Source organism: Plasmodium gaboni, chromosome 12, assembly GCF_001602025.1.
Source record: "Plasmodium gaboni strain SY75 chromosome 12, whole genome shotgun sequence".
NCBI lineage: Eukaryota > Apicomplexa > Aconoidasida > Haemosporida > Plasmodiidae > Plasmodium > Plasmodium gaboni.
Window position 1 is genome coordinate 1527647 of NC_031492.1, and position 12237 is coordinate 1539883.

Genomic DNA, 12237 nt, shown 5'->3' on the forward strand with positions numbered 1-12237 from the left:
TACTACATATTTATTTCTATATCAAACTTTATATGTAGAATTATATATTTCACTTCTCCATTTTGTTTTTCACTTTTTTTTTTTTTTTTTTTTTTTATTTTTATTTACTATTCTTTAGATTATGATGATTCTAAATTGTTTAATTTTTTAAATATTATAATAATTTAAAATTTTTTTGAACATTCAAAATATATTCTTATATATGTGTTATAAGAATAAATATACTTATACATATTTATATAGGTGGAAATATTAATACATATAATATAACACATTACAAGTATTTAATTGTAAAAATTGTTGTTGTATGGTTAAATAATAAAAAAAAAAAATTTAATTAAAATCCTATCCTTAATTTATTTATTTATATATCATTTTGGAAATAAATTGGAACCTTTACGAAAACAACAATATGAATAATAAATTAAAAATTAATCGTTCCCTTTTTTAAGTTAATATATATATATATATATATATATATAATGTAATTTTTAATTTTTATAGGGATGGTATTATCTTAATACATTCACTTAATTTTTATGATTTTTTCTTGTATGTAGTGTGTAAAAAAAAATTAAAATAATAAAAATAAATTAATATCTCTATAGAATCAAATAAGATGGATATTACTTATGAATGTGAATATTCCATAAGAATATGTAAAAAAAAAAAAAAGTTATATTTGAGTATGAATACATGAAAAAATTAAAATATATAAATATATATATATATATATATATATATATATATATATACATATATTTATGTGTTAATATATGGTAATAATGTGTTCCTTTAAGTTGAATATCTCATGTGTCAAAAATTACAATATCAAAATACATTCCTCAACATTTCCAATTTTTTATAAATAGTAAAATGGTGTATTATTAAAATTATAATATTTAATTGCACTAGTATTTATTCCAAAGTTCAATTATTTCATTCGTTGGATTAAAAATATATGTATGTCCATATTTTTTTTTTTTTTTTTTTTCTCAAATTATTTTATAATACAAAAATTTAGTTTTTTCATTGATTATCCTGATGAAAAAAAAATATATTATATATATATATATATATATATATATATGTGATGGATATATTTTTTATTTTATTTCTTTATGATGGTTGTTTAAATTATTATTCAAAACATGGAAAAATATATTTTCATACAAAATGTGCTTAATTGTAAAAGAAAAAATTATCATACATTAAAAAAATATTTTTGAACATATTCATTTTTTTTTTTAAGAAGAAAATGTGCATCCTTTATATCTTTACTGTACGAGAAAAAAAAAAAATAATAATAAAATAAAATAACAAATAAATAAATAAAATAAATATTAATATATTTTATATATTAATATAGTGATGATAATTATGTGAGAAATATATGCATTAAAAAAAAAAAAAAAAAAAAATATATATATGAATAAAAATTCAAATAAAATAATTTTTCATATATATAATTAATTTATATATATGATTTATATCTTTTACAAAATATAAAATAAATGAAGAAACATAGTCGAATACACCTAATATATTCAAAAAAATAGGTGTAAAAATAATAATAATACATATATTATAATAATAAAACAACTAAATTTATAGTAAAAGTACTATTATATTATTAATACATATACATATATATATATTTATATATATATATTTTTAAGATTATAGTAAGAATGGAAGTTATATATAGAAATATTACAAATACATATTTCGATTATAGGAGAGAAATAAAAAAAAAGAAAAATAGATTTAAATTAAGAGCATATGAAAAAGTAGATGAAGATGAAGATACAGGAAAAGAAAATTTATTAAATCAAAATGAAGATTTGGAAATGCAAGAACAAAGTATGTTACCTCCTTATTGGATAGAAAAAATTGAAGAATGTTCAGAAGATATAAATAATATGAAAACAAAAATAATACAACTTCAAAAATTACAAAAAAATAAACTTTTAAATGCTTTAAATAATGATGAAAGTCTGACTGAAAATATAACACAACTATCCTCAAACATAACGTTTTTAATAAAAAATTGTGAACAAAAAATTCAAAGTGTGTCCTCAAAAGATTATGATAAAGATAAAAATAATATAATTGAAAAACTTAAAAATAATGCTAAAAATAGCTTACTTTCTCAACTACAATCATTATCACAAACATTTCATAAAAATCAAAAAAGTTATATAAAAGAATTTAAAAAAATGTCTAATGCATATGATGACCTTCAACAATATCAAAACTTCAATGAACAAAATGAATTACTCTACCAACAAGAAGAACAACAACACTCTTCAATTAATATGAACAAAAGAAATAGTGACTTAAAAAAAATTGCTGATACTGTAGTAGATTTGCACACAATATTTAAAGAATTATCTGTAATGTTAGTTGATCAAGGATCCTTACTAGATCAAATAGATTATAATATGGAAGCATCGTTGGACAAAAGTGAAAAAGGAATAAACAAATTGAAAATTATAGAAAAAAGAGAAAATGATAAAATAGCAAAAAAATGTGTATCATACCTTACGACATTAATTTTTGTTTTGTTATTTTTAATTATAATCAAACATTTATATTGATTTGTTATACGAACATATATATATATATATATGTGGGTAAGCTTTTATGATATTATTAATTCACAAAAATGGCTAGTTTATATGTATATATATATATATATATAACACCTAGCTTTTATATATATGCTAAGACAGCTAGTTTATAGATTAATTTTTTTTTTTTTTTTTTCTTTTTCTTTTTCTTTTTCTCTACCGACACAAGCCCGATTAGCTAGTTCTAATAAATATTAATATATTTAATTTATGCATATGTGAAGAAAACAAACAGTATTATATTTTTAATTCTCCCTTTCTTTTTTTTTTTTTTTTTTTTTTTTTTTTTTTTGTTTTATTCTATATATTTAATTTAAAATAGTAATGTTGGAAAACATTTTTAAAAATTATGTATATTTCAACAACATATTATATATATGTATATTTTTTTTTTTTTTTTTATAAACTTTATAAAATTTATTATTTAAAATAAATGTGAATAAGTTTTTTAAATCATTAAGATATGAAAATTATAATAGCTTTAAAAAAAAAAAAAAAAAAAAAAAAAAAAAGAAGAAAATGAAATGAATAAATAATAATTAATAATTATATAATATAATATATTAATATGTCACAAAACAAACAAATATTAAATATTGATAAATGCAAGGTGTCAGATATGTTAATAATAATTACATACAAAAAAAAAAAATTAAAATATTATATATATATATATATATATATATATTTATTTATTTATTTATTTATATATTCATACAAAGGATGTCGGTAGTCCCATTTCTTTGAACATCATATTCATATTTTCCGATTCTTCATCGTCATTTTCATTTTCACTTCCTTTTTCATTTTCGTTTTTCTTTTTTTCCTTTTCTAATTTCTTTAGCATCTTCTTTTCCTTTCTTTTTTGGATTCTCCTTTCTTCATCTTTTTGCATATCTTTTAAATTTTTCTTAGCCTCTTCATATGGATCTTTTTCGACATCCTCTGTTTTGTTTTGTTTCTTATCTTTAAGAAGGCTTAATCTCTTTTTTACATCATCTAAAGTAACTTTTTTTACCTTCATACTATAACCTAACATTCTATTATGATTCTTTCCATTAATGTGATCTAAGTATGTTTGTGAATCCTTAAGCACACAATCACATATTTTACAATAATAACCTCCTTGTTCATTTTTAGGAGTTTTCTGAGTTAAAATTTGAACTTTACCTAAATTTTTTTCTAATAATAAATTTTCTTTTCTTTCTTCTAATAATTTTCTTTCTGATGGTGGAGGTGGCTCAAGTTTAGATTTTTTTTTTAAATCAGGTAACAATTTTAATATTAATTCATCCTCATCATTCTCAACTTTTTCATCAACCTTCTTTTGATAATATTCTTTATCCCAAACTTTTCTTCCATAACTATCAATACTTGAAGCAACATTTTTCTTATTCCTTTTATTATCATAAAGGTCCTCATCATTTTCATAACTCTTTCTTTTTTTGCTCATTTTTAGTTTTTTTTTTTTTTGTTACGCTTTATCTTTATATATTATATATATATATATATATTTATTAATTTATATTTATAGCCTCATCATAAAAATCAAATAAAAAAAAAAGAAAAAGAAACTATATTATATATTATATATATTATATATAATTATATTATTCATACAACGAAATATGGAATAGCTCGTAATTTACATACTTTTTAAGTACATATAAATATACAATTGTATTGGGTAGAAAAAAAAAAAAAAAAAAAAAGATATATGATAAGGTACTATATTTCTTATAAATAAAACATAATATATATTTTTTTTTAATTTTTATAAAACGAAAAAAATGTATATTGAAATTTTATTTTTTTTTAATGGTATCATATTTTCATGCTGTAATATTAAATATGTAAAAGTCCTGAATATATATATATAAAAAAAAAAAAAAATGAGAAAAAATAAGAAACACATAAATGTATATATAAAAATGTATACAATATTTTTAATTTTATTTTATATCATTAAATTTAGATGATCAAATAAATTTAACATTTATTTTATTTTATTTTTGAAATTTTGTGTAAGAGTTATAAAAATATATTTTTATTCATATAATACTGAAGAGAAAAATACGAAGAATATATAAAAATACTATATAAATATTAAGAAATAATACTTTTCTTTTGATTTACTATTTATATTGTTTATAAACTATTATTATTAATTAAATAAATATATATGTGGGTGTATACTATTGAAAAAATATACAAAAGGGAATATGAAAGTTTTTATGAATCTATAAGAATCTATACAGAGGATAAAAATTAATACTAATATAATATACAGTATTCGTAGCACTAATTATGTAGCTGATATAATCTATGATTTATAAAAGTATTGTATATTTATTTTATTGATATTTATAAGAAATTATCATAATAGTTAAAAAGATAATCATTCTCTTAACACATAAATCAAAGAAGACTACATTAAGGAAATATAATCTGTGAATTTATTTTTATATTATACTCATTAAAATGAATGCTACTGAAAATAATTCTGTAGATTTAGAACCTTTTAACTCCATATTAGACCGAAAATATTTTCCATATTTTTTTTTCCTATTTGAAATATATTCTTTTATAAGTATTTTTTGTTTATTTGATTATAATAATGTAAACAGAACAAAACAAAGTATTAAAACGAGCCTTATTTTATGTTTCATAGCATCTATTAATATAGGGCTTTCCATATATTTTTTATTGTTATATTTTGATGTTTGTGTTTGAAACTATTCAATATAATACATTAGAACTTAATAAAAATTTTATTCTATTTTTTTTTTTTTTTGTAGACATATATATATATATATATGTTATGTAAAATAAAATATTTTGTGATATAAGTGTTATTTTAAAAGACCCTCAAAATTTTTAATATGGAAAAATTAAATAGTAGTTTATTATAAAATCGTTATATGGTAATCCACTCTTGGAAACACATATATAGAATGAAATAATAAAATAGGACATATATCGTAGAAAAAAAAGTAAAGTAAAGATCATAATGTATATTCATAAAATACAAATTATCATATTAATTTGTATAGATAAAAAATAAAATTAAATAAATAATCATAATAAATATTATATTATAATGTAGTATAAATCAAAATACATATTATATCCATAATCAATCTTAAAAACAACAGAAAATTTTCTTAAAGTCTCCTACTCTTCTTTTGTAATATATTGCTGTTCCATCCTAACAAATTTATAAAATAAAAAAGAAGAAAATTGTAAATAATTAATATGACATAGATAATGTGTAAATATTAAAAATATATATATATATATAATAAAAATATTTAGTATTTTTAAATTGATTATACCTTTAAATACTCAATACGATATTTTAGATTATCTTTTCTTGTTGGTTTTTCTGAATATATTATGTTACCATTAAAGAAACTAGGAGTTTGCTCGTAAGTAACATTTGATGAATCTAACAATTCCCTAACCTTCTCATGCGTCATATGATCACCATAAAAATGTTTACTTTCCATTTTTAAAAAAAAAGTATGATTCTTTATTTATTTATATATAAATGGACAAGAAGTAAACTTTTAAGGAGAAAAAAATAAAATATATTAAACCAATAGATAAATAATCGTGTTATTATTCCTAAATTAAATTCATAAATATAAAAATTTAAATATCATAATTTGTAATTATAACATGATATTTTAAGAAAAATAAGGAATTTGAGTAATTATATTTTTATTAATATTAAGAATGCTTATAAATATGTTTCATTCTATTTTATCATTATTATTTTTATTATATATATTTATATATTTCTATTTATTTATTAATATATATTTTTAATATTCCAAAATATCTTTATATTACCAAATAGCTTTCTAGTGAGCTATTTTGGTGTAGAAAAAAAAAAAAAAAAAAAAAAAAAAATAGTATGTCTATATAACAGTTGGTCATGCAAAAAGAGAAAAAAAGTACCATTTGATAAAAATTATGAAATATATTCTGAACGTTCATATATATATATTTATTTATTTTATTTTTTTTTTGTGATATATTGCAAATTAGCTATTCGTGTAATTTATTAAGCTAATATTAAAATAGATAAATTATAATATGTACATATGTTTCTTTTTATTCTACATATATTTTTTACCTTTATATTGCATATATATATATTTTTTTTGTTATTATTTATTTTTTTATTATTCGTAAAAACAGTTGGACACACATTATCAAAACTCACATATGGTAGATATATAAAAAATATATATAACATATATGTGTAAACATAAAAAATATGTTAAACGTTATTACAACATAATGATTTTTTTTTTTTGTCATATGAAATTAATATATTGTGGTAATAATTTGGGGTTTGTACTTTTATAATTATCTTCATTTAGAAATTTACATCCTGTTGAAAATTTTCCAGATATCCCTTAATTATTTAATTATTTTATATATAAAAAAATAGGAACTATTTTCTCTACTTATATGTGTGCAACAAATAAACTTGTCCTCATGGAGACTTAATGAAGGAGCCATTTAAATATATAAAATAAAGTAATACACATAAAAATATATTTATATATATCATAAAGTAACTATACTCTTATATATTCTATTTGATATGAATTATATATTTTTATTTTCCTCCTTATAATGATAAGGTACAACTTTAATTACTTTTATTTATTTTTTTTTGTTTTTTTCTCATTTTATATTATATCTACATATACTGTAAACTTTCTTTTTTATTTTAAGGAGGACAACCCAGAAAATGTGTTTTTAAATATTATACCCCATGTTATAAAATTATATAAAAATTAATAAAATGTTTTTTTCTATTTTTTGTAGAATGAATATATATATATATATATATTTATATATATAATATTTCTAAAAGTATATGGAAAATTAAAATTCCATACAATTTATTTTGATTGAATTTTTAATATTTAATAGAACAATCCTTTTTTTTTTTTTTTTCTTTTTTTTTTATAATTTACTCTAGTAATACAAAATGAAAAATTTTTAAATAATTAATTTTTTTTTAATTTTTATCAAAAATATGTTTATTTCATAATTTTATGATTTTTTTTTTATTTTTTATTTTATTTTTTTTGTTTTTTTAATAAAATGATAGAATCATACAGTATATATATTTTCAACCATTTTATAAAAAATATATGTATATATTAGAAAAATAAAATATTATTTAATAATTAGATTAGATATAGAAAATTTTTAATTTTAAATAAAATATATATATATATATATATATATTTATTTATTTATATGTAGATGTGTACTTAATTGTAATGTGTTAAAAATTTTTAATATATAACGACGCATGAAGGATTTTTTTTATTTATAAAATATTATAATTTATGAGTAGAGAAAAAATTATTCTAATATTTAAAAAAAAAAAAAAAAAAAAAAAAAAAAAAATAGGTAGGTAAATATATTTTTCAAAATGTGTATATATAAGAAATTTTTATTATACTAAAAAAATGAAAGTAACTATATGAACAAATGTTTAGTGAGCAATAATTAAAATTGTTCTAACACTAATTTTATGTACAAAATAAATAAATATATATAAATATAAATATATATATATATATATATATATATATGTGTTATATTAAGAAGGAAAATAATGGTTTCCAGTTTTAATAATGCACATTTAAATATAAAAAAAAAATGTCTACAGAAAGAAAATAGGATTGATATGAATCCAAATATAGAAGAGGGAACAGAACTATCTAATGAACTATATCTTCAATTTCAAAAAGAAATAAATATATTCATAAATTGCATAAATGGACATGAAAAAAAAGACAAAGAAAAAAATTATGTAGATACTTCCCATGTAATGGTTGGTTCTGAAGATGAATTCATTTTTTATTTAAGAAATATACAAGATAATCAAAAGAGAGAAAATAAGATAAAAGAAAAACAATTACAAAATTATAACATTAATTGGAATGAGTACAGTAAGAATTATAAAAGAACACCAAATAAATGGAACGAATGTGATATAGAGAAAAAACAAAAGAAAAAAAAAATTAATTATAGTTCTAATTCTATATGCAAAAATAATGAAAAAACAATTTTCGAAAATATGTTAAATAAAAATGAAAAAATTTTAAATAACAAAATTTCAGAAATAATAGAATTTGGAAAAAAACGAAATGATCCAAATATATACAAATGTGTAGATAGAAGTAATTATACTTATTTAAAAAATTATAATTTAAAAGGTTATAAGAATGGATTTATGAATATATCTAACAATTATAATGAGCTTAATAATATCAATATATATAATTGTGATGAGGAAGATGATATATGGAATACATTTATGTTTACAAGAAATGATTCAAAAGATTCAAAAATGATTATAGATAATTTTGTAAATAAAATTAAAGATAGCAATCAAAAACAAAACAATGACGACATAACTCTAAAAGATATCACATTCAAAAAATATACCCATAAAAAAAAAAAAAAAAAATCATACCAAAGAATAAACAATAATTATACTCAACATTTAAATTTTAAGAACATAAATATGCAGAACGAACAAAAAACATACTTATCAACATATAATAACGAATCTAATGTTTTTAGAGAATATGAAAAGATAGTTAAAAAAAATGAAAAAATACTCATATTATTATATAAAATTATTTATAAATTAAACATATTTGATATTAATAAAAAATTTAATAAAAAAATAGAAGATGTAGTTAATATTTATATAATAAAAGTAAACAACATTATTAGTACATATAAATTATTATTACAATATGATAATATTCAAAGCAGAAAAATGCTTGAATATTATTTAAAAAAAAATGAAATAATCTTGTTGAAAAATATACTAAAATATATAATTCAACTTATGAGTGAAATTAAACGTCAATATAGTGGAATAAAAAAACAAATACAAAAAAAAATTATGGAAATACAAAAGGTAGCTTCTTGAAATTGGGGTATAATATATATCATGCTCATTTTGTCTTTTATTTTTTTTATGAAGCTTCCAAAAATAAAAAAAAAATAAAGAAAAATGAAGAAAAATTAAAACGAATAAAATGAAATAGTACAAAATAAAAATTTGTACAAAACGTATAAATTAAAATGAATAATGTTGGAAGAAATTTCCTTTTTATATTTTTTTAAACTCCTCATTTATTATTTTTATTATTTTTTATTATTATTTTATTTTATTTTATTTTATTTTTTATTTTTGTTTTAACTATGATGGGTTATATAATCATAAAAGCTTATCTTTTATAAGAAATAAAAAATTTATAAACTTTATAAATAATAATTTTTTTTAAGTGAATTATAATTAATGTAATAACTAATACTTCAAAATGTATGGAAATATAAGACAAATAAATATATAAACACATATATATAAATATATATATATATATAATATATATATATATTAGCAGCAACTACTATCTATGTGTTTGTATATATTAACAATTAAAAAAAAAAGAAAGCAAAAAAAAAAAATATATATATATATATATAAGTTCATTATTTATAATTTAAAACAAAAAAAAAGATAAATAAACATATGTATATAATATGAGAATTACAAAGTGAAAAGGTGAAAAAAATAAAAATTTAATTAAACTTTTTTTGGAATTCAAAAAAAAATTTTTTTTTTGGGAAATATAAAAAAAATACAATAAAAAATGAACCACATAAAATTTATTTATCTTATATATATTTATTTTAATCTGTAACATTTTATATGTGTACTTTTTTCAAAAAATAAAAAAAATAAGGTGACTAAACATTTAGGTCATTTCTCCAATAAGCTCTTTTAATTCTTCGTCATCAGACTATAAAAGGAAAAAAAATTTTACATGAGTAAATATTAAAAAAAAAATAAATAATAAAACATACAATTAATAATAATATATAAACATAGAAATGTGTGGCATCATTTTATTGTACCTCCTCGTTAAAGTTTATATTTTGTCTTTGCTTATTTGGAATATTAATATTTTCTAAGAATGATAAAAAAAAAAAAAAAAAAAAAAAAAATTTACATAATATATAAATATAAATAATGATAAGTTTATAAGACATAAACATAAAAATAAAATTCTTCTTACCATTTGGTATTGGGGGTATATTATTAACTTTAGCACCTGAAAAATATTTAAAAAAAAAAAAAAAAAAAAAAAAGATATATATATATATATATATATCTAATATATATATATATTATATTTTTATGCTTATTATAATAATTTTACTGAGTTTTTCTTCCAAGCTTTGCTCTTTCAATAAATTGAGTTCCTTATCGATTTCGTCCTAAAAAATAAAAATAAAATATATCACATATATATATATATATATATATATATATATATATATATATATTATCAACATATTAATTGTTAATTATTTAAAAAAAAATGAAAAGAAAAATACAATATCATTTTATTTATTTATAATAAATATATAATTACATCATCTACGTTATTTATGAGGTTGAAACTTAAGGCTTGATTAATTTCTTCTTGCATATCTTTATTTTCTTGTATGGTGTCAATAATTTTTTCCACTTTTTGAGGATTACTATAAAGAGAAAATATATATATATATATATATATATATATATATATATATATGTAAACCATTGCATTCATATATTTAATAATAATATAATATTTTTATATAATGGTAATCAGTATAATATATAAGGTATATATGATTATTATAATATCTTATGGCTTTGTTATAACTCATAAAAACATATAACCAATATATATATATATATATATATATATATATATATATTTATATATTTATTTATTTATTTATATTTATTCATTTTTCTTACATTTCATTGTTAAGCTTTTTGTGTGTATTAGCTGCATAAGACAATGCACTAACTGCAATTTTATGTAAATGCATATTTTCTAAATTTATCATATTATCTTCTAAAGTTAATCTATTATTTAAAATATTTTCTATTTCTTGTTCATACAATTTTTTTCGTTTCAATAATATTTTGGCACTGTTCATTTGATTATTCTGAACTTTCTGTTTTGCTTCAATTTCAAGTTGCTAAAAAAAAATAATAAAACATAAACATAAATATAAATATAAACATAAATATAAAAATAAATATAAATATATGTGTGTCTAATTATGTAATGGTGGTAGATTAAATATATTCATATTTAATGATATACATATACATTTATATTATATATGTATGTATATCAATACAAAGTGTATTATTTCTTTTTAAATTGATCTATTAAAAAATATAAACTTGTTTACCTTAATTTTTTTCTCTACTTGCACTTGCTTCTTTTCTAAAGCATCTATTGCTTCCCTATTTTTTAAAATAGCTTTGTATATTTCATCCTACAATCATAAAAAAAAAAAAAAAAAATAATAATAAATGTATAAATATATATATATATATATATATATAATACAGAATAGTATCAAACAAAAATGTAAGCAATAATATTAACTACACTTACATTGTTCTTTTTTTTATTATCACTATATTCAGGACTATTTTTTTTTTTGGAAAACCAAAATCTCATTTTAAAATACGACA

The 12237-nt window shown here is 17.1% G+C and overlaps 6 protein-coding genes across 6 annotated transcripts; 3 read left to right on the forward strand and 3 right to left on the reverse strand.

The window, feature by feature from the left end:
• Positions 1–1691: 1691 nt before the first annotated feature.
• Positions 1692–2600, forward strand: PGSY75_1243000 (syntaxin, Qa-SNARE family; the record flags this gene model as incomplete). Its single annotated transcript, XM_018786987.1, has 1 exon — positions 1692–2600. One exon carries the CDS (start codon positions 1692–1694, stop codon positions 2598–2600), a length of 909 nt encoding a protein of 302 aa, XP_018640852.1.
• Positions 2601–3345: 745 nt separating this feature from the next.
• On the reverse strand, positions 3346–4086 carry PGSY75_1243100 (putative zinc finger protein; the record flags this gene model as incomplete). Its single annotated transcript, XM_018786988.1, has 1 exon — positions 3346–4086. One exon carries the CDS (start codon positions 4084–4086, stop codon positions 3346–3348), a length of 741 nt encoding a protein of 246 aa, XP_018640853.1.
• A 1028-nt stretch (positions 4087–5114) lies between these two features.
• On the forward strand, positions 5115–5366 carry PGSY75_1243200 (hypothetical protein; the record flags this gene model as incomplete). The annotated part of the gene is made up of 1 exon (XM_018786989.1): positions 5115–5366. The coding sequence occupies one exon, from the start codon at positions 5115–5117 to the stop codon at positions 5364–5366; it is 252 nt and encodes an 83-aa protein (XP_018640854.1).
• Positions 5367–5775: 409 nt separating this feature from the next.
• Positions 5776–6142, reverse strand: PGSY75_1243300 (hypothetical protein; the record flags this gene model as incomplete). Its single annotated transcript, XM_018786990.1, has 2 exons — positions 5776–5841; positions 5969–6142. The coding sequence occupies 2 exons, from the start codon at positions 6140–6142 to the stop codon at positions 5776–5778; spliced, it is 240 nt and encodes a 79-aa protein (XP_018640855.1).
• Positions 6143–8283: 2141 nt separating this feature from the next.
• On the forward strand, positions 8284–9615 carry PGSY75_1243400 (hypothetical protein; the record flags this gene model as incomplete). Its single annotated transcript, XM_018786991.1, has 1 exon — positions 8284–9615. The coding sequence occupies one exon, from the start codon at positions 8284–8286 to the stop codon at positions 9613–9615; it is 1332 nt and encodes a 443-aa protein (XP_018640856.1).
• Positions 9616–10447: 832 nt separating this feature from the next.
• PGSY75_1243500 (putative vacuolar-sorting protein SNF7) lies at positions 10448–12223 on the reverse strand (the record flags this gene model as incomplete). The annotated part of the gene is made up of 8 exons (XM_018786992.1): positions 10448–10492; positions 10608–10660; positions 10769–10804; positions 10913–10970; positions 11129–11237; positions 11503–11729; positions 11949–12035; positions 12158–12223. The coding sequence occupies 8 exons, from the start codon at positions 12221–12223 to the stop codon at positions 10448–10450; spliced, it is 681 nt and encodes a 226-aa protein (XP_018640857.1).
• Between the last annotated feature and the right edge of the window lie 14 nt (positions 12224–12237).